Here is a 20680-nt window from a genome sequence, read left to right as displayed (position 1 = left end):
TCTGCTGCTGAAAATGCACTCAGTTCATTAGTCAATGCAGAAGTTTTTGCTCGAACAATTTTAGAGAGATCAGTTATTGACTAATCACCACTCACATCACTTTCCATCTCAGCTTCTTCGACCAATTCAGGCTGTAATTTTCTCCAGGCCCTGTGCAAACTTTTATTTTTCACAGAGGTCCAAGCAAACGCAGCTATGAAAATAGTGTCTTTAATGTTAAAACTGCATTGGAACTCTTAGCATACTGAGCTTAGCAGCTGTAACAGCACTTGAAATTCTGTATGGCGCCTTGCTCCATGGACTGAAATAGTGATATAACATTGGCAGAAAGATATTGTGATGAGTATTACCTGACACAGGCTCTGATTCTTGATGGTGAGCTCTTAAATTATCAAGAATGGGAACTGCATTAGAATTTGTAGGAAGGTCTGTTTTCTTTTACATTTTTTCAGATCTTAAACGATGTGGTAAAAGAACCATTGTTTGATCAACTTGGCTTTCATCCAGGCATTAGACTGTGCACAGTAAGTAACTGGCACATGCTGCAACTTTTAGAGGTCTAAGTTCTTGAAATTTTCAATCACAAACAAAGGCAGTTTATGATTGCCTAAAGTATTTCCACATGCTAAGGCAGTTACTCTGTCTGTATTCTTTTTAAAGTCTTTTGCACTGAACCTCTTAGCTCCTACTAGAGTTGCATTTGGCAAACGCCAGCATAACAGGCCAGTCTCGTCAGCGCCAAACTAAAAATGCCGGAAAATTTCTGATGTGTGCCGGAATATCGGGTCTGCCGGATTATTGAGTGCTGTATTATCACGGTCTTACTGTATTCTGTTTACACAGTTCCTGTCAAAAAGTTATCTTTGAAACTGCATTCTTTAGACACATGATAAATCTTGCAATCAATCTGATGGAAGTGATTTTGTTAAATATAGGAACCACTTGAATGTCCTCAAGTCTCTAACAGTAAGCTTGGTGTTTCTTCCAGTATGGTTTCTTACCATAACTGCAAACATTGTCAGAGGGCTATATACACTAACTCTAGTTACCCCAAGTAAGTTTTTGATGGTAGTCATAGGTGTATCAGCCAATGGAAATGAAATCAGACATATCTCTTACAAAGGAACCATCCTGACATTTGTCTTAAGTAATGTTGGAAAATCTAAATCTGCATGGCTAAACACTGAATGGAACACCATAACGCTGGCATACTAACAATGCAATTATTTTTAAACTATTTATTGCTAAAGTGGGCTGTGCTGTCAGTACTGCTGGGTTGCTCAACAACTGAGATTCCTTACATCCACTGAAACAAGGTGCAAATAACTTTAAATGTGAACATTTTAGGTTATACTTTACCGTGACTGTTATTGACATGAAATGAAACAACAAGTTTACTATTACCAGTCACTGTTTATTTATCTCCACAATGCGTTTCAAAGGTTTAAACCTCCATCATCAGGTGGATTTACATTTGTTAGTATGACATTTGTTTGTGTGTTGTGTTACAATTTTTTTGGAGGAATTTGTGGCACTGTCTAGTGGAGAAACAAAACACTATTTCAGAACATGGTTTTGGTTTTTTTTTGACAAAATTTTTTTAGCATATATCTAACAGTAAACATAAAATAAGTAGAATAGAGTACCTCCAGTGGTCACAGATTCCTTTCACTGTCATAACACATCACATGTATACTGTCATATTTCATAAACAAATATGGCATCTGGAAACTATTGGACCCAAGGATCGTATAGCAGAAGAGAAAACATTCTCACAAAGTAAGAAGAATGTACATCATAACAACATTATTACAGAATAAATTTTAAAGGATTTGGAGGTGTTTGTTTTGAGGTGTCGAATACATGCATTGAAATAAATACTTCAGGTGGTATATAAATCTGATTTTGACAAGTTGAAATAACTTTAACTTCATACTCGTTTATACAATCAGGTGAAATGCTACAAACTTTAAGTACAATAATCATATTGGCTACAGTGGTAAAATTATACACAAATAACAATTTTGGTTGGCACTCCTAGATAGATATGAGAGGCTGGAGGGAGAGGGAGAGGGGAGAGGGGAGAGGGGAGAGGGGAGAGGGGAGAGGGGAGTGGGGAGAGAGGGAGAGGGAGAGAAGGGGAGAGGGAGGGAAGAGGGAGAGAAGGGGAGAGGGAAGAGGGAGAGAAGGGGAGAGGGAAGAGGGAAGAGGGAGAGAAGGGGAGAGGGGAGAGGGGAGAGGGAGAGAAGGGGAGAGGGGAGAGGGAGAGAAGGTGAGAGGGAGAGAGAGGGTGGAAAGAGTGATTGTGTGAGAGCGAACTTTGCAAAGCAAGGGGTCTTAAGATTGTAACTGTTACATGTAATAACTGCCTAATGGTTGGGGGTAATACATTGGTTAATGCTTTAAAACATGCAAATGGATGTACAATTTGTGCCAGTAGTACACATAGTTTCAAGCTGACAAGGGGTACAAGCTGTTGGTGTGATAATATATCCGTAAATGAGGTCAATCTCTTGTACACTTGGTGGTGATACTCCTTTCCACATTTATCTGTGTAGGAGATACATAGGATAATTTCCCATATATTTCTATGTATTCCTGCTTTAATATATCTTGCTGCTTTATTTACATTAATTTGTGCTCTGTAAGTCAAGATGATGGTGTGTGTGTGTGTGTGTGTGTGTGTGTGTGTGAGAGAGAGAGAGAGAGAGAGAGAGAGAGAGAGAGAGAGAGAGAGAGAGAGAGAGAGAGAGCGCTTATGGGTGCTCAACGGCAAGTTTATCAGCACCTTTACACTCAATAAAACAAATGAATGTACATAAAATCTCTAAAATTATTGCACACTCTTCCACTCAAACTGACCAAACAATCACTATCTCAAATGCGCTAAAACACTGAAGAGAGTGTAAATGTAGCTATACAGGAGATTAATACGCAGATAAAGTGATAAAGAAGCTAAAGGAAAAGATAGGAAAATGTCACTGGCTGACCACTTACAAAAAACATGGGTGAGCCAGTCACCGTATTAACAAATTAAAAACATCTCCATAAAATCTTGGGAAAAATGTTGGACATTTCACGAAACTTTAAAATGTGAACCATTTATTTGAACATTACTTAAAATATAGGGCAGATCTGTTGACAAATCTGCTGCGGCCCACAGGCTGGAAAATGAAGCACAGCACATATAAAATGTGACGCATGGTGACCTGTACACCACAAACACCACACATTGGAGGGTCCCCTCCCTGGAGCAAGAAGCCATGCATCATAAGGCTGTGGCCTATGTGGAGATGAGTAAGGAGTACTTTGTCCTGTCAACATGCCTGGAAGGATGTATGCTATGGCCACATTATGGGCATTACTGGATGGAGCTTATGTTCTGTCACTTCCAGCCACCCAACTTCCCACTGACATGTGACTTTGTACTTCAACAGCAAGATGGTCTTTTTTAATTCATAAATAAATGTTTAGATAATACCTGAAAATTGCTTCTTAACCTCTGTTTCTGAGTGTAATTAGAACTTCCTGATTGACCTTTATTATTATTTTCTACTTTGTATTCTTAATCATAGTTTGTGGTCCTTAATTATACAACATAATAAAGAATTAAATTTTTTGACTCATTCCACATCCATGTGTTTCCACGCAAAAATGGATATATATCGCAAAAATAATAATAATAATAATCTTGAAAACAAATAATTCTTCATTTAATACAATAAAGAAATGCTTTCTTATTTATTTAATCACAGAGTTGTTTTCAGATTCTTAAGCCACTGTCAGATGCCAATGGAAATACTAGTCATACAGATTCAATCTTTACAAAGGAAAATGTTACATAAGTTGAAGTACATGATATAAATGCAATATTGTTGCTGTAGTAGTTATTGTGGTCTCCAGTCCAAAAACTGAATTGATGCAGGTCTCCACACCAGTCTATCTTGTGCAAGCCTCTTCATAAGAGCACAATTTTTACAACTCACACCCACCTGAACCCGTTTATTATAGTTTCCCAGTACACTTTTTACCCCCACTCTTTCCCCGATTACCAAACTGGCTATTCTTTGATGCCTCAGGAGTGTCCTATCACCCAAACTCTTCTTTTAGTTTAATTGTGGCATAAATTTCTTTCTTCTCCATTTTAGTTCAGTATGTCTTTTCTTTCAATCTGAAACTACCCATCCAATCTTCAGCTCTCTTATTTAGGACCACATGCCAAAAGCTTATATTCTCTTTTTTTACATTGTTTCTTCTCCACTTCTGAATTCTGTACAAGGTTACAATCCACACCAATACTTTAAAAAAGACTTCCTAACACTTAAAATCATATCAGATGTTAAAAAGTATCTCTTTTTCATAGCCACTTTCATATGCTATTGTTAGTGTGCATTTTACATCCCTTCTACTTCAGCTATTGTCACTTATCCTGCTGCCCAAATAGCAAAACTGATCTGCTACTTTTAGCAACTCTTCTTTATAAGACCTAATAAATTTTGTATAATCAATTATGCTGCTATGAGTATTATTTTCATTGGATATTACTATTTTACATATGTTTTCAAGTCCTGACTTCCACACAATGTTGGTGTTTCCATTCTGTCTATTTGTTTACTGATTATATTCTTTTCTTGTTATTCTAGTGTTGTGTGTTATTGTATGCTCCAACACTTCATTAATAATGGTCAGAAATAATCCTCAATGAACAAATTGACTTGAAATATAAACACTTCATTGAAAACTTTCTTGACATTTTCCACTGAGTGTCTGGATAAACCATAATACAACCAGAGACAAAATGTAAGTAACACAATACCAAAGATATCCATTCAATAATACTCAAAAACATTGCTGATCGAATTGTCAACAAACAGATGTAACTATACAATATTGCTGATCTTTTGACATAATTACTGTCACAAAATTTCTACATAAAATTAAGCTTATTTCTGAGCATCTTTAATGTGTCAGAACATACCGTAACACACAACACTAGAATAACAACAAAAGAAAATAATAGATTTCAGCTATCAGTCGTCCTTTTTAAATTTTTATTGGTGGATCTAGATTTCAGCTAGAAACTAGCCATTCTCAAAGCACTATCATTTTTGATCAAGATATGTAATGCCTGTTGCTCAGGCTTCAACCACAGTTCATTGAATTGAATTTAAAAGCACGACTGGTAGCTGAAATCTATTATTTACAAGTCAGTATAACAGTCGCTGTGTGCAACAGCCTTCTGAATGGAAGGTAACCTGACAAAAGATTATACTCAGTAAACAAACAAATAGCAACAGAAACAATGATATAGCATGGAGGTCAAGACTTGAAAATGTATGTAAAATCATATTATCCATAAGTAACTCACATGTGATATACAAATATACCAAAATTTATAAGATGTTCTACAACAGGTAATCTGATGATTTCTGTACATTGGAAATAAGCCTATAATTCAAATGTACATAATACTCATAGCAGCATAACCGGTGATACAAAATTTATTATGTCCTTGAGAGACATTTATTATGCACCAGGCCCAGAGGATTACAAAACTTTTCTTTCTGTTACACAAATGGGTCTTCAGCTGATTTTTCAAATAGTTTTGTATAACTCAGCATGTTCTATTATATCTTTATCAATATTTGATTCAAGTTATTGTCTTCTTCATAATAGCTTGTCCCATTTGATATTTCTTTTTCTTTGGTTTTCTTCGTATTTGAAATATATCTGGTGTACTGTTGGTTCATTTCATCTTGTAAATCATCTTACTCTGAAATAGATTCTCATAATTACATTACTGTCTGCCTGCTCAATGAATCTGTTTCATTCCAGCTTTGTAGCTATTTGTACTTCAAATCTTTTAAGTGTATGATAACTTTTGGACTGGCTGTCATATGCTGTATAGTTTTGTTATTGCTGGATGAAATATAGTCACTTACAATTTTAGTTCCATACAGGCCTTGGGAATTTTAGGACGTCCTACCTAAAATCCCATCCTTATCCCCCAAAAGAAGAATCCCTGAATTTTATCTACTCCCCTCCAGCTCTCTTGCTGTTACTCTGCCCTTAATTTTCATTCTCCACCCCATGTCAGCCTCAATTCAACTGTACTCCCCTTTCTCTCAAAAGTCTCCCCCCCCCTCCCTCCCTCCCTCCCCCCCCCCCTCTCTCATTCTCACTCTCACTCTCTCTTTCTCTCTCTCACTCTCTCTCTCTGACACACACACACACACACACACACACACACACACACACACACACACACACACACACACACACACTATTTCACACTCATTTTGCCACTGCTATTGAGAATCACTTGTCTCCTTTGCTGCTTCTGATTCCCCATATCTTCCTGCCTCTTGTCTATTTAGTATTTAAGGTACCAGTCTGTGCCCTTTCCTTCCTTCTTTTCCCAAAACAATAAATAATATCTGTCCTCCAAGTATGATTTTATATTGATGGTGATGCACTTCATATGACATTGTTCTACTTGATTCTGTAAGAATGTAAAGGGTATCTTCTCTTGAATTGTTATGTTTATTTCAACTTTCAAGTTAGTTCTTTATTTTCCAAAATTTCACTAAGCAGTTAAAATACGAAATAACTAAAAATATGAAGAAAGAAACTGTTCTTTTTTTATTCAGCACTTCTAGCAGATTCCATGTGCAAGTTCTATAGCTCTTCCCTGAAGCCTAGTTCAAAGAAGTCACTCTCCAACACTATTTAATGTATCCTATATAATTAATGGGTAAGTTACATCATATATTGAAGGAAGGTAAAATTATTATATTGTATTTCATCTATGAATTAATATTATGAAAAATATGTTATTATGAAGTGTCAAACACAGTGAAAAACACTGAGTGCATACTACTGCTAATTTTAGGGATCACAGATTGTATTATTGTACATGACTGCAAGAAAACCAACTACCCTACACGTACCTGAAGACCTTTCTGCTGGGCTCTGTTTAATATTTTCATCACCTGTTCCTGTACATTTCTCCTCACTGCAGGTCCAATATCTGCAGCCTTGTCCAAGGAAGAACCAATATTTAATGGGGACATACGTGATTCCAATTTTTTTACAACTTCAGTGAAGACTGATTCTTGTACTAAGAGATTTCTCACTGACCATGGAACCTATAACAACAAATACTTCATTTTAAATAATAATAATAATGGATAATTTGTCCATAATAACTTTTACAGTTGTGGACATAGTCAGTCAGTATATACATGAACAATAATTATAGTTTAGTAGTAGAAATAAAGTATATACAACATTTAAAATCCTTGATGGAATACAAACATTTAGCAATTAACAGCTGCTTTAATTTTATTTTAAATATGTTTCCTTTTAACATTTTTATGGTATTTGGCAGTCTGTTGTAAAAAAATCTTCCAGCAGAAAATGGATTATGATCGGTTGCTTTTTTATTTCTGAATTTTATGTGGTAATCCTCTTTCTTCCTTGTATTATAACTATGGATAACACTATTTATTATACTGTGCTCCATATTTTCTTTTCCAAACAGTATAGTCCTTAGAACATATAATGAATACACTATTAGTATATTATACTTAATGAAGTATTCTCTACAGGAATGACGTTTACTAACATTCGCTATTATCCTAATTGCTCTCTTCTGGGCTCTAAAAGCCCTATCCATGTATACCGTTGGTGTCCCACCCCAAATCTCAATACCGTATTGTAGGTGGGAGTGTATAATACCAAAATAGATGTGTCTTAAGACTGGTGACGCTATTATGCTAGAAAGGCATTTTAGCAGGTAGGTATTACACAAGATTTTTTTACACATGTAGCTGATGTGCTCCTTCCATGTAAGATGTTCATTTACAGGAATTTATGTTTATCAATTGTTTCAATTGATAACTCTGGTTCAGTATCCACTTGTCTTGATTTGTAATTTAGCATAAACTCCATTAGCATTGTCTTTTCCTTATTTAATGCCAATTTATTTTTAGTCATATATTCTGTGATGAGGCTAGTGTTCTTCATATTATTTTGCACTGCTAGCTGTTTTGTAGGGCCCCAGCTTATGAAGGAGGTGTCGTCGGCAAAATTCACAAGGTCTGCATTTTTTGGAATTATTATATCATTGATGTACACAATGAACAGAAAAGGCCCAATAATACTTCCCTGAGGGACCCCACAGTTGAGAATTTTATAAGATGATTTTACTGTTTATATATGTCCCCCGGTTGTATGATACAACTTAACACATTGTCTCCTGTCAGCAAGGTATGATATTAACAAATCTAATGCCACTCCTCTGACCCCATAAGTTTCTAACTTATGTAGAAGAATGGAGTGATTTACAGTATCAAAAGCCTTAGGTAGGTCTAGAATGGCTAATATGCTAATATGCCTCTCTTTCATTTCATAATCTGAGTAGTAGAGAATGTACTTATAAATATTATAAGACAATACAATTAAATATTTCAGGTTTGTCTCCCGCAGACTTATAGTTGGCCATTTCAAACATATAACAATGCTCTGCAGATAAAATGAATAGGTATAATTGCTCATACAGCGAATGGAAAACCATGCATATCTATGCATGGTTCCTGAATGTCTGGCTGGATAACAAGCTGAAACTGAATCTGCACATAAATAAACAAATGAAGAAGTGCATTTCAGCATGTGATTCTCATAGAAGTATGTCCCACTTGACTCAAAGACTGGGGTATTGTCATATTTTACTTGCATCCAGTTCTTGTTGGCCTGCAGACTTAGTAATAATTCAGTAAAAGCAAGCAGTAAGAATAATGTGTACAGTGGGTATCAATCTTGTAGAGATCTCATCAAATATCTTTGACTTATTACACTCATTTATCTTTAGATTTACACCTCAAAGGCGTGTGTTACTAGGGATATAAAATCAGTACTAAAAGGTAGGCCAGGGACTAATTAATGATGAAAAATGAGGAAAGGCTGATATGTGGTCATTATAAACACATAACAACAGCTTTCTTGCTACTGCTCTTTTTCTACTGTAAGTAAGCACTCTCACATGTACAATGACAAGACTTACAAATGCATCCACATGTTGTTGCTATGGTATTGATTGTTTATGTGTGATGGCTCAGGCTGACAGGAGTGGCAAGAGAAAAAAGGTAAATGGCAACTGAGAGAGGGAGAAAATATATTTTGATCAGTGACTGGCTCATAGTGGCTATGGGTTTGCTGGCATCACAGTAAGCATGGTACATCTGTTTCTGGACTAGCTGGACATAATATTGTCCATCTATAAAGGCCCTAGCAATGTTATCAACATGTTTGGCCAACTCTTGCTTCCCATTGTAGGTGTGATGTGATGCCCACTGATACTCACGTCAAACACATCAATCACCAACAATAACTTCATTTTCACTGTTTCTTCCATTCCATGTTAAAAAGGCCCAACACACAGCCTTTGCATTCATGGCACCATATTAGAATGGGAATCAGGAGATATGTTGACAACATTAACACAGAGGTAAAAGCAGACAATGCCTTGCCCACTTAATATGAAAACATTTCCCATGCCCTTCTGAAACCCCACCATATCTTGCAACAGTGCTTCAACTACTTATGACAAACTGTGACTAACTGCAGACTCAGTCACACAGTCATTAAACAAGCTATGCATCATGACACCAATGGCTTCTATAGCTGCTTTATGGGCAGCATCATTTCCTCTGTTCTCGCAATCCCTTTGGCCTAAACCTCCTTCAGTCCCCTTCTTGCTTCCTTATTCTCAGCATCACTTTTCTTCTCCTGCTATATCCCACATCATTCCAGCTCCAGTCCCAACTCACTCTCTCACAAAGTTTGGAGAATGATACATTTTCAATCCTCATTTTGCTACTTTCATGGAGAAATACCTTCCTCTCTCTCTACCATTCAGTCATTTACACCCCATCCCTCTTGTCCCATAAATCTTACCCCTTCCCAATTGCCACTTGACTTTTTTCCTCTCTACTCCTGTCAGTCTGAGCAGCCATTCATAAAACAGTCAGTATTGTTACAGTAGTAGGTGGGTGCATTTCAGAGTCTACTGTTGTGTTTGTGCATGAGTGTACTTACACTAGAAAAAAGTGGTGGCTGAAAGCTAGTAACCCTTCTGTGATGCTGTATGTTTATAGGTTCCACATATCAATCAGCTACAAGTAAATACTTCCATTTATTGATTTCTATTTAATAATAAAATTCAGTTTCATACAAGCTGCATACCCAACAAAGTACAAGACAAGAAATTAATTTTGATGTGTGTTGTATCTTTGTCTAGAATTCATAATGTGGTACTGTAGTGTGGTGCAAAGATCTACAACATGCAAGAAGTTTAGAATCACTGCTAATATAAAACAAAAATTAATATTTTTTTTTACCAATTCTTTCTACAAATTACCTGATTATATGGACTCAAGGACTGAAGTTCCTCTTTAGCAATACAGGACAACCTCTAATGTATTTCTCCTATAGGATTAGATTAATTGCTGCATGCACAGAGGCAACAGAATAGTCATTCTTCCTGTGCTCCATATGTGAATGCTCGGTCGGTTGGTTGGATTAAAAGATGGGGAAAGGGACCAAACTATGAGTACATCAGCCCCTTGTTCTGAATAAAATAATGGCACAAGTGTGAGAAAAAAACAAACGAGACTGACAACTCAAAGTGGAATGAAAGGAAAAATCACAAGAATGATGAATGGCAACAAACATGTAAATGGACAAAAGGGGGACAAGAAAACCCCAGAAACACAAGAAATGGGATGAAGAGATTAAAACAACAAAGCAGATTACCATGGCTAGCTGATCATGGGAATAAAAAAGGAGAAGCCATCCACTCTGCAATACATTACAACCTCCTCCCACGAAGCACTAGGGTGGAAGACACAGAGGGACAAAGGACATGTGTAAAACTTAGATGAAATGATAAAACCCACCCTCATGAATAAAACATAAAATTAAATCAGACGCTGAGGTGTTGTCAGATAAAATTAGCGGCAACAAGTCCAGTAACGCAAGATGTCGTCACTTGGCAGTCAAAGTGGGACAGTGCACCAGAATATGAGCTACTGTCAACCAGGCACCGCACCGACACTCAGGCAGGTCTTCATGGTGCAGGAGGTAACCATGGGTTGCCCAAGTGTGGTCAATGTGGAGCCAGCAGAGGACGACTGATTCCCTGCAAGATGTCCGTATGGAAGACTTCCGCACATTCGTAGTCTCCTTAATGATTCACAGTTTGTTGTGTATACTGTTATGCCATTCCATTTCCCAAAGCTGAGAAACCCTATGGCATAAGTCAGAACACAGGTCAGTTCAGAGATTCCCCATCTCCACAAGCGGTTTCCGCATAGCATCTTTGACCAGCCTGTCGGCAAGTTTATTGCCTGGGATGCTGACGTGTCCTGGGGCCCACACAAACACAACTGAACGATGGGACTGGTCCAGGGCATAGACGGACTCATGGATGGATGCTACCAAAGGATGGTGAGGGTAGCACTGGTCGATAGCTTGTAGGCTGCTCAAGGAATCAGTACACTGAAGAAATGATTCCCCGGGCATGAACGGATATACAGAAGGGCACAAGAGATGGCTACCAGCTCAACAGTGGATACACTGCAGCCATCAGGCAAGGAATGCTGTTCAAACTGGCCTCTAATGATGTAAGCAAAGCCAACATGATCAACAACCAATGAGCCATCAGCGTAAACCACTTTAGATCCCCGGAACATGTCAAGAATCAAGAGGAAGTGACAGCAGAGAGCGGCAGGAGTAACTGAGTCCTTAGGGTCATGAGAAAGGTCCAGACAAATCTGCGGCATAGGTGTACACCATGGAGGTGTATGTTGACAGACCTGGATGGGAGGTGGTAAGTGGAAGGACTCCAGTTCAGACAGAAGGGATCACACGCAAACTGCAACTGTTAGCCCTGACCTGGGCCGCCGATGCAGGAGATAAACTGTCATGGCTGGAAAAAGGAGACGGTAATTCAGATGTTCAGGAGAACTATGAATGTGTGCAACGTAACTGGTGAGTAGTTGTGCACATTGGATCTGCAATGGAGTAACTTCAGCCTCCACCAGGACACTGGTCACTGGACTCATTCCAAAAGCTCCGGTTGCTAGACGAATGCCACATTGGTGCACTGGGTCGAGTACACACAATGCTGAGGGCACCACCAAACCATAAACCAGACTCCCATAGTCAAGGAGGGATTGAACAAGGGCTTTGTAGAGCTGCAACAGCATAGAGTGATCTGCACCCCAGTTGGTGTTGCTCAGGCAGCAGAGGGCATTGAGGTGCTGCCAGCACTTCTGCTTAAGCTGATGAAGGTGAGGAAGCCAAGTCAATTGGGCACCAAAAACCAGTCCTAAGAACTGATATGTCTCCACTACAGTGAGTGGATAATTGTTAGGGCAAAGTTCTGGCTCCAGATGAATGGTACGATGCCAACAGAAGTGCATGACACACGATTTAGCAGCCGAAAACTGGAAGCTGTGGGCGAGAGCACATGACTGCACATTGTGGATGGCTCCCTGTAGGCACTGCTCAGCAACGCCAGTGCTGGTGGAGCAGTACAAAATTCAGAAGTCATCTGCATACAGAGAGGGTGAGACGGACGGCCCTACAGCTGCTGCTAGACCGTTAATGGCCACTAAAAATAATGATACACTCAATACAGAGCCCTGCAGGACCCAATTCTCCTGGATATAGGGGGAACTACAGGAGGCACCAACTTGTACATGGGAAGTATGGAGCGACAAGAAATTCTGGATAAAAATTGGGAGAGGGCCTCGGAGACCCCACCCGTATAATGTGGAAAGAATGTGATGTCACCGGGTTGTGTCATACGCTTTGCGTAGATCAAAAAAGACGGCAACAAGGTGTTGGCATCTGGAAAAGGCTGTTCAGATGGCAGAATTGAGGGACACAAGATCATCAGTGGTAGAGCGACCCCGGCAGAAGCCACCCTGACTTGGAGACATACGTTCCAGCAGCTTACAAAGAACATTGGTGAGGCTGATGGGCCAACAGCTATCCACATCAAGCGGGTTTTTACTGGGTTTAAGCACCGGAATGATTGTGCTCTCCTGCCATTGCAATGGAAAGATGCCGTCGCACCAGATCCGGTTGAAGATAATGGGGAGATGGTGCTTGTAGTCAGACAGAAGATGTTTAATCATCTGACTGTGGATCCGATCTGGCCCAGGAGCTGTGTTGGGGCAATGTGCAAGGGCACTGAGGAGTGTAAATGGGGCGTTATAGGGTTCACTGTGGCATGTAGTGAACAAGAGTTTTCAATCTGCCATTTGTGGGTGTGAAAGGCTGGGGGGGGGGGGGGGGGGGGTAGTTCTCCAACACAGAGATTCAAGCATAGTGCTCAACAAACTGCTCGGCAATCACGTTTGCATTGGTACATAGCACGCCATTGATCGTAACATCAGGGACACCTATTGGGGTCTGGTACCCAAAAAGATGTCTGATCATCATCCAGACTTGGGAAGGTGACGTATGGCACCCAATGGTCAACACATACCTCTCCCAACCCTCCTGTTTTTGTTGTTTTATACGCTGGCATACATGAGCATGGAGCAACTTAATGGTTATCAGATGCTCAAAGGAAGGGTATCACTTATGTCACTGTAGAGCTCACCAATGCTCTGTAATTGCCTCACTGACATCCAACGACCACTAAGGGACTGTCTTTCGCTGGGGGCACCCTAAAGAGTGAGGGATCACGTTTTCTGCCGAAGAAACAATTGTGCTAGTCACCTGCTCAACCATCACATCAATGTTACCATGAGGGGGAGAGTCAACGGTGACAGCAGAGGTGAAGGCTTCCCAGTCTGCCTTGTTTAAAGCCCATCTGGGCAGGTGTCCATGGGCCTGACGCTGTGGCAGTGACAGAAAGATGGGGATAGATGGGAGAAGTCCTGGGCTACAAATTAATAAATCAATGGCCAAGTATCTACCTTGAGCCACACTGAAACGTGTGGCAGCCCCAGTATTTAACAGGCAGAGGTCGAACTGAGACAGTAAAGTTTCAGCATCTTTGTCTCGGCCAGCAAGCATGGTGCCACCCCACAAGGGGTTATGGGTGATAAAATCTCCCAAAACTAGGAAAGGTTTAGGGAGTTTATCAATCAGTGCAGTTAATACATTCAGGGGTACTACACCATCTGGAGGAAGATATACATTGCAGACATTTTTTTCCTGCGTCTTCTGTATCCTGACAGCCACAGCTTCAAGGGGGGTTTGAAGGGGCACCAGCTCACTACAGACTGACTTTAGGACATAAACACAAACTCCACCTGACAATTGATTATAGTCACTACGGTTTCTGTAATATCCCTTATAGCCACGGAGGGCAGGGGTCCGCATTGCTGAGAACCAGGTTTCCTGGAGGGCAATGCAGAAAGCAGGTGTAAAGCTTAACAGTTGCTGTAGCTCAGCCAGGCGGTGGAAAAAACCGCAGCAATTCCACTGGAGGATGACATCATCATGAGACTGGGAAGGCATGGAACATTCAATGATGCAGTTTTACGCCTAATGGTCACTTGCTGCCACCAACTTTTTGCCAGAGCACTCTATATCAATTGTGTCTGTCTGAGGGTCTGGCGAGATCCAAGTCCTTAGTAGATGCCAGAATCTCCACCCCATCCACAGACGCAGAGCTTGCAGGTAGCGATGGTGTGGGTGCCACATTCAATGATGCAGTTTTACGCCTAATGGTCACTTGCTGCCACCAACTTTTTGCCAGAGCACTCTATATCAATTGTGTCTGTCTGAGGGTCTGGCGAGATCCAAGTCCTTAGTAGATTCCAGAATCTCCACCCCATCCACAGACGCAGAGCTTGCAGGTAGCGATGGTGTGGGTGCCACCAAAAGTTCCCTGTTCTTAGGGGTCTTCTTTTTCGATTTCTCACACTGTTCCTTGGGTTTCCCTGGTTGGGAGAACTTCACTGAATCTGTCTCAGGGACTGAGGATGAGCGTGAGGCCCTACGACCAGCTGTTTTTGGACTCTTCAGCCACTGGCAGATGTCATCTTTCCCACTATCAGAAACATGGGAAGGAAGCGACCCAAGGGACCCCTTACTAGTAAGAGGAGCCGAAGAAGCCTTACGCTTCTCTGGCTCAGAAGTGGGGACTGAAATTCCCAATGATTGGGGGGTGTTGGTCCCGAAGAAGGTGGTGTGGGAGCAACAGGGAGGGAAGTGCCCCCACCATCAAGGGGGCAGGTGTAGCCTCCCGGTTCTGAGAGGAATTTGAGGAACTGATGGGGTGAGAACTGTCTCAGTGTAGGTCAGTCGGTCCAGGGTCTGATATTCCATGATTTTCCTCTCTTTCTGTAGAATCCTGCAGTCTGGTGAGCAAGGTGAATGATGCTCTCTGCAGTTGACACAGATGGGAGGTGGGGCACATGGAGTATTGGAATGCAATGGACATCCACAATCTCGGCAGGTGGGCTGGAAGTACAGCGCGAAGACATATGGCCAAACTTCCAGCACTTAAAGCACCACATCGGAGGAGGGATATATGGCTTGATGACAGAGAGGTAGACCATCACCTTGACCTTCTCGGGCAAAGTGTCACCCTCGAAGGCCAAGATGAAGGCACCAGTGGCAACCTGCTTATGCCTCGGACCCGAAAGGACATGCTGGACGAAATGAACACCTCACCACTCAAAATTGGCATGCAGCTCATCGTCAGACTGCAAAAGAAGGTCCCTGTGGAATATAATACCCTGAACCATATTTAAACTCCTATGAGGCATGATGGTAACGGAACTTGCCACAAGTGAGTAATGCCTGTGACTGGGCAGAGGATGCTGTTTTTATCAAAACTGACCCAGAGCACATTTTGGACAAGCTCTCCACCTCCCCAAACTTGTCCTCCAAATTCTCCACAAAAAATTGAGGCTTCATGGACATGAAAGATTCCCCATCAACTCTCATACATACGATGTACCGGGATGAATAAGCTTCACTGCCATCCTTAGCCTGGGGTTCCTCTGATGGAGAGGAATGACTTGGGGTCATATTTCTTAGCATTAAAGTTAGACTTTGCCCACTTAGAGACTTCTGGTGGAGGACCACTTGCAAAAGATGACATACTACGCTTCATGACATGTCATTCGCCCTGATGCCACCCACTTCAGCAGTGGCCCTCCCCACGGGTGCCACCCAGCCATAGCAAAGGCCACCTGGCAGGATGGCGATTGCCGTGTGTCTCGATGCCCCAGGGTGACGGACATCTACTCCGTGTCATACATCGCGAGTTATCGGCGCAGGCATGAGCACAGTGATCCCTGTGTTGTCAGGGGGCTACAACCAACAGGGTGCGTGGCGGCCCCACCACAACAGCCTGGCTACCGAACTGGATATGAGGTAAGAGAAGTCCATGGTCATCTCAGCATAGAAAGTGACACTGCATAGTGCACGGTGGAAAATGCACACAGGAAGGTGTCCTTGCTCAAGAGATGGAGAATGGGCGGGACTGCAATCCGACGATGAGAAAGTGGGCTAAAGATCTCAGTGCACGATGGACACAATGTACCATGTAAGGTGCCCTTCCCAACTGGCTCAGTCTTCAGGAAAAATTTTGAAAAATGGAGATCAAACCCTACAGGGGACCATCACATAAAGGCCGAAACATGTGAGACTCCTTTTAGTCACCTCTTATGACAGGCAGGAATACCTCAGGCCTATTTTAACCCCCAGACCTGCAGGGGGACATATGTGTATGGAATGGGTGGAACACCTAATAACTAGTACAATAAGACAAACCCTCTGCCATGCACTACACAATGGTTTGCAGAGTATAGATGTAGTGGCAGATGAGAATGAAGTGCATGACAATTTGTGATGATCATTTTAAATAGGTCTTCATTCTTATGGCTGGTCCATGATAAATATGGATGTGGCTTATGTAGACATTAAGCTATCACGAGAAGATAAGAAGAAGCTATTGAAGAGAACTGAAGAGTTTCACAGTTTTGCATTCCTGTTAATTGTATTATATTAAATTTAGCATAAGAAAACAAAAATTGTCATTAGCAGTTTAACAATAATCAATTGTTGGCTTCATATTGTACTTGTCAACTTGTTCCACATCCTTGTGTATAGTCACAATTGAGTTTCAGAACATAAATGAATGAATTTTAAAACTCTCCATAACTTTCATTGATATTTCTTTTCTATTAAAATGCTGGAAGCACAAACTTAGTACTAACTCAACAACTTTGGGGATATGTAATGCAATTATGTCACAAAGTAATCAAACAGTCAGACTTTGGAAAAATTCTGCTTATAAATAACAGTAATACTAATTCGTGCATTGTATTATCAAATTTCTACTCTCATTAAAGAAAGCAATGAATATTTCTAAAATTAATTCATGTAACCATTCATTCATATTCTGTATATCACATCATGAATACCTACAGGGAAGTGGAACATAATGAGATTTTCCTCTGCAGCAGAGTGTGCGCTAATATGAAACTTCCTGGCAGATTAAAACTGTGTGCCGGACCAAGACTTGAAATCAGGACCTTTGCCTTTCGCGGACAAGTGCTCTAGCACTTGCCCACCAAAGGCAAAGGTCCTGAGTTCGAGTCTCGGTCAGGCACACAGTTTCAATCTGCCAGGAAGTTTTACACTAACATAGATTGCATACCTGCATGACTAATTGACTATTTCTAAATAGCTGTAAACTAATTGTGCTTAAAACTTCCTGGTAGATAAAAACTGTGTTCCAGACTGGAACTCAAACTTGTAACCTTGCCTTTTCCAGGCAATGCTCTTACCAAATAATCTATTTGGATACTTATTTATTTGTTTTATGTAAGGATGACCCATGTTGTGAATATATCACACAGGATATGGAATGTGTCTGTTTTACAAGTTTGATGAGGTTACATTCTATGGTATTACATAAATAGTAGGGATCAGTTTCATATTAAAGTACCTGCAACTTAGGTATATTACAGAAAAAATAAGTATTTAAATATGTTTACAATAATAAATAGATATGCAAGCAAATACATACCTGGAAATGCATCTGAATGATACAGGTGCATGGATACTACACATTGTGTTTCAGGTACTCTTCTATAGCGTAAAATGACCATTGCAATAGAAACTGCTTAATTTTTTTTAAAGAGATCCTCATCCACTAAACTAAACACTTAATCTGTGAAGGGAGGGCATTAAAAATCTTACTGCCTGTGAAACGGACTCCTTATTGTACCATACTCAGTTTTGCATGCTGATAGTGGATACTGTCTTTTCTTTTAGTATTGTGACTATGATACACACATACACACTGCCTGGGAGAATATACAGGGTGTCACAGTACGAATGGTCAATTTTCAGGGATATGACAGGAATCCTTATTTGAAGCAAAAAGCTTTGTATGAATGTACGACCTGTTCTGAATGGTTACCGAGACATAGCACATTTAATGTCATACATTCTTGGGCTAGTAGCACGCATGTATGTCTCTTACCCACCCAGCCTCTTTGACATTATGTTCTAGCCAAACCTACCTCATTGCTTTCAACCTCTTTGCTTGTGATGTGTTTCTACCATTAAACTAGCCAGTTGTATACGACGTGTTGTGAGTGATGTAGTGCGAGGAATTAAGAGTGTATCATAGGGAAGCATGGGTTTACTTTGTTCATCCACACACTACTTAAAATGCCACACATCTACACTAATAAAGAATATGCAGATATAGTATATGTTTACAGCTTCTGTGATAGTAATGCCCCTGCTACTGTTGAAGAATACCATCTGCGCTTTCTGACACACCAAATTCCTGATCATAGACTGCTCACCAGAGTGTTTTTCTACTGAAACTGTGCAAAAAGCATTTTTTAATGTTTTTGTAACTGTTATACATGTGTAAATCTGACAATGTTCAGAATAATATAGAAAATAAATAGTAATTTACATTAAACTTGCTCTATCTTGGAAAAATCTTCAAATTATCATTCATGTCATATCCCTGAATATTGACTATTCCTCCTCCAACACCCTGAATATTGTGCAGTGAATGTGAGGGTTTAAAGTTCCTTAAAAGTGTTTCTGCTTGAGGCTTTAGGGTGATCTCCATGTGAGATCCTTCTGTGCACACAGCACCTTTCTAGGCTGTGGCTGATTTCTCTAAAACATGATTCCAGATGCCATAATGGCATGAAAATAATGATAATAAGCTGATTTAAGTGTTTCCATATTTTTGTAACAGCAAATGGTGCAAAAAGTGTACAGTGTAGAACACAGTCTTTAGTAAAGATCCAGGATTTGATTTTCCCAGTTTAGATTCCTGTCAAAATGGAAGCCCAGATATTTTGAAGTATCCACCCCAACTGTCTGATGGTCACCTGGTTTTTCTCTATTTCTTCATCTTTAGAGGCTTTGTGACACTGAATAAAGTTTATTTTACTGTAATTAGCAGAAAGATCTCTTGTATTAAACCAGTTGACAATATCCATAAAAATCTTATTAACTGACACATTAAGTTTGTCTAATGAATTATCAGGAAGTACTATAGGTTCATTATCAAAGATGGTGAATTTACAATATTCTGAATGAAGAGGTAGACCGTTAATAAAAAGAATAAAAAGGGGGGGGGGGGGGAGGCAGAACTGAACCCTGAGGCACTCTGCATGTGACAGTACCCCATTCTGATGATGCCCATACTCCTTCTCTGACTATTCAATACAACTGTCTTCTTTCTTTTAGGTACAAATTGAACCACTACCTTGTTGCAACACTTCTATCAAGGCATTTAGCTTTGTGTCCTCACAGCTTTCATCAGTACCTCATTCCTGTTTACCAAACTTTACAGAAGTTCTCCTGCATACCTTACACGAGTAGCACTCCTGAAAGAAAGGGCACTGCAGAGAAGGGAAATGGCTTTGTCACAGTCTAGAAGATTATTTCCAGAGTGAATTTTTCAGTCCACAACAGACTGTACATTGCCATGAAACTTCCTGCAAGGAATGGAGAAGGGGGGTGGGGTTGAGGATGGGTAGTCATTAGCTGTGCCCACATAGCTCACGCAGTAAGGAGGCATTGCCTGCAAAAGATGAGATTCTGGGTTCAAGTCCCGGTCTGGTACACAGTTTTAATCTGACAGAAATTTTCATAATACTATATTCTCCACTGCAGAGCATCATTCTACTTGCACTTACTCGTGTTAGATTTAAAATAGTGATATGTGATTTATTCATCTCGTTACATACAATTTTCAAATCATTTGATTTGACGTACAGGAGACATGTCGAGCTGCTACCAGCACTTTGAAAATAGCTGCTGCTTCCTCAGTTACATTAAACACATTCTGGTTTATTATGAACTGCTAGAATAGAAACCTAATAGGGCTCCATATTTTATGTTCCAAATTACTGAATCTAGCATTTTTCTTGAAGGTCAGTTTGTCAATTAGAACCTCTGCTAAGTGTGATGGAAGTTAAATCACACCTATGCTAGTGGGATGTTAGTACTGGCATAACATTTTAGTTTCCTGAATACAATTCTATGGGATACACAATCAAAGACTTTGACAAAGTCACAGAATATCACAGCAGCATCACATTTTTGTTACCCCCTATGCAACTTCGAATGCAGGGTTATATACAGCTTTATCTATACA

The 20680-nt window shown here is 40.2% G+C and overlaps 1 protein-coding gene across 1 annotated transcript in view; it reads right to left on the bottom strand.

Annotated features, from left to right (window-relative positions):
• The window catches only part of LOC126473420 (putative aldehyde dehydrogenase DhaS), a 224857-nt gene that overhangs the window by 49055 nt on the left and 155122 nt on the right, over window positions 1-20680 (bottom strand). The window contains exon 7 of the mRNA XM_050100447.1: window positions 6951-7148. Within this exon, the coding sequence (XP_049956404.1) occupies window positions 6951-7148 (198 nt within the window). The remainder of the gene's footprint in view (window positions 1-6950; window positions 7149-20680) is intronic.

Source organism: Schistocerca serialis, chromosome 4 (assembly GCF_023864345.2).
Source record: "Schistocerca serialis cubense isolate TAMUIC-IGC-003099 chromosome 4, iqSchSeri2.2, whole genome shotgun sequence".
Classification (NCBI taxonomy): domain Eukaryota; kingdom Metazoa; phylum Arthropoda; class Insecta; order Orthoptera; family Acrididae; genus Schistocerca; species Schistocerca serialis.
This window is presented reverse-complemented; position numbering and strand designations above follow the sequence as displayed.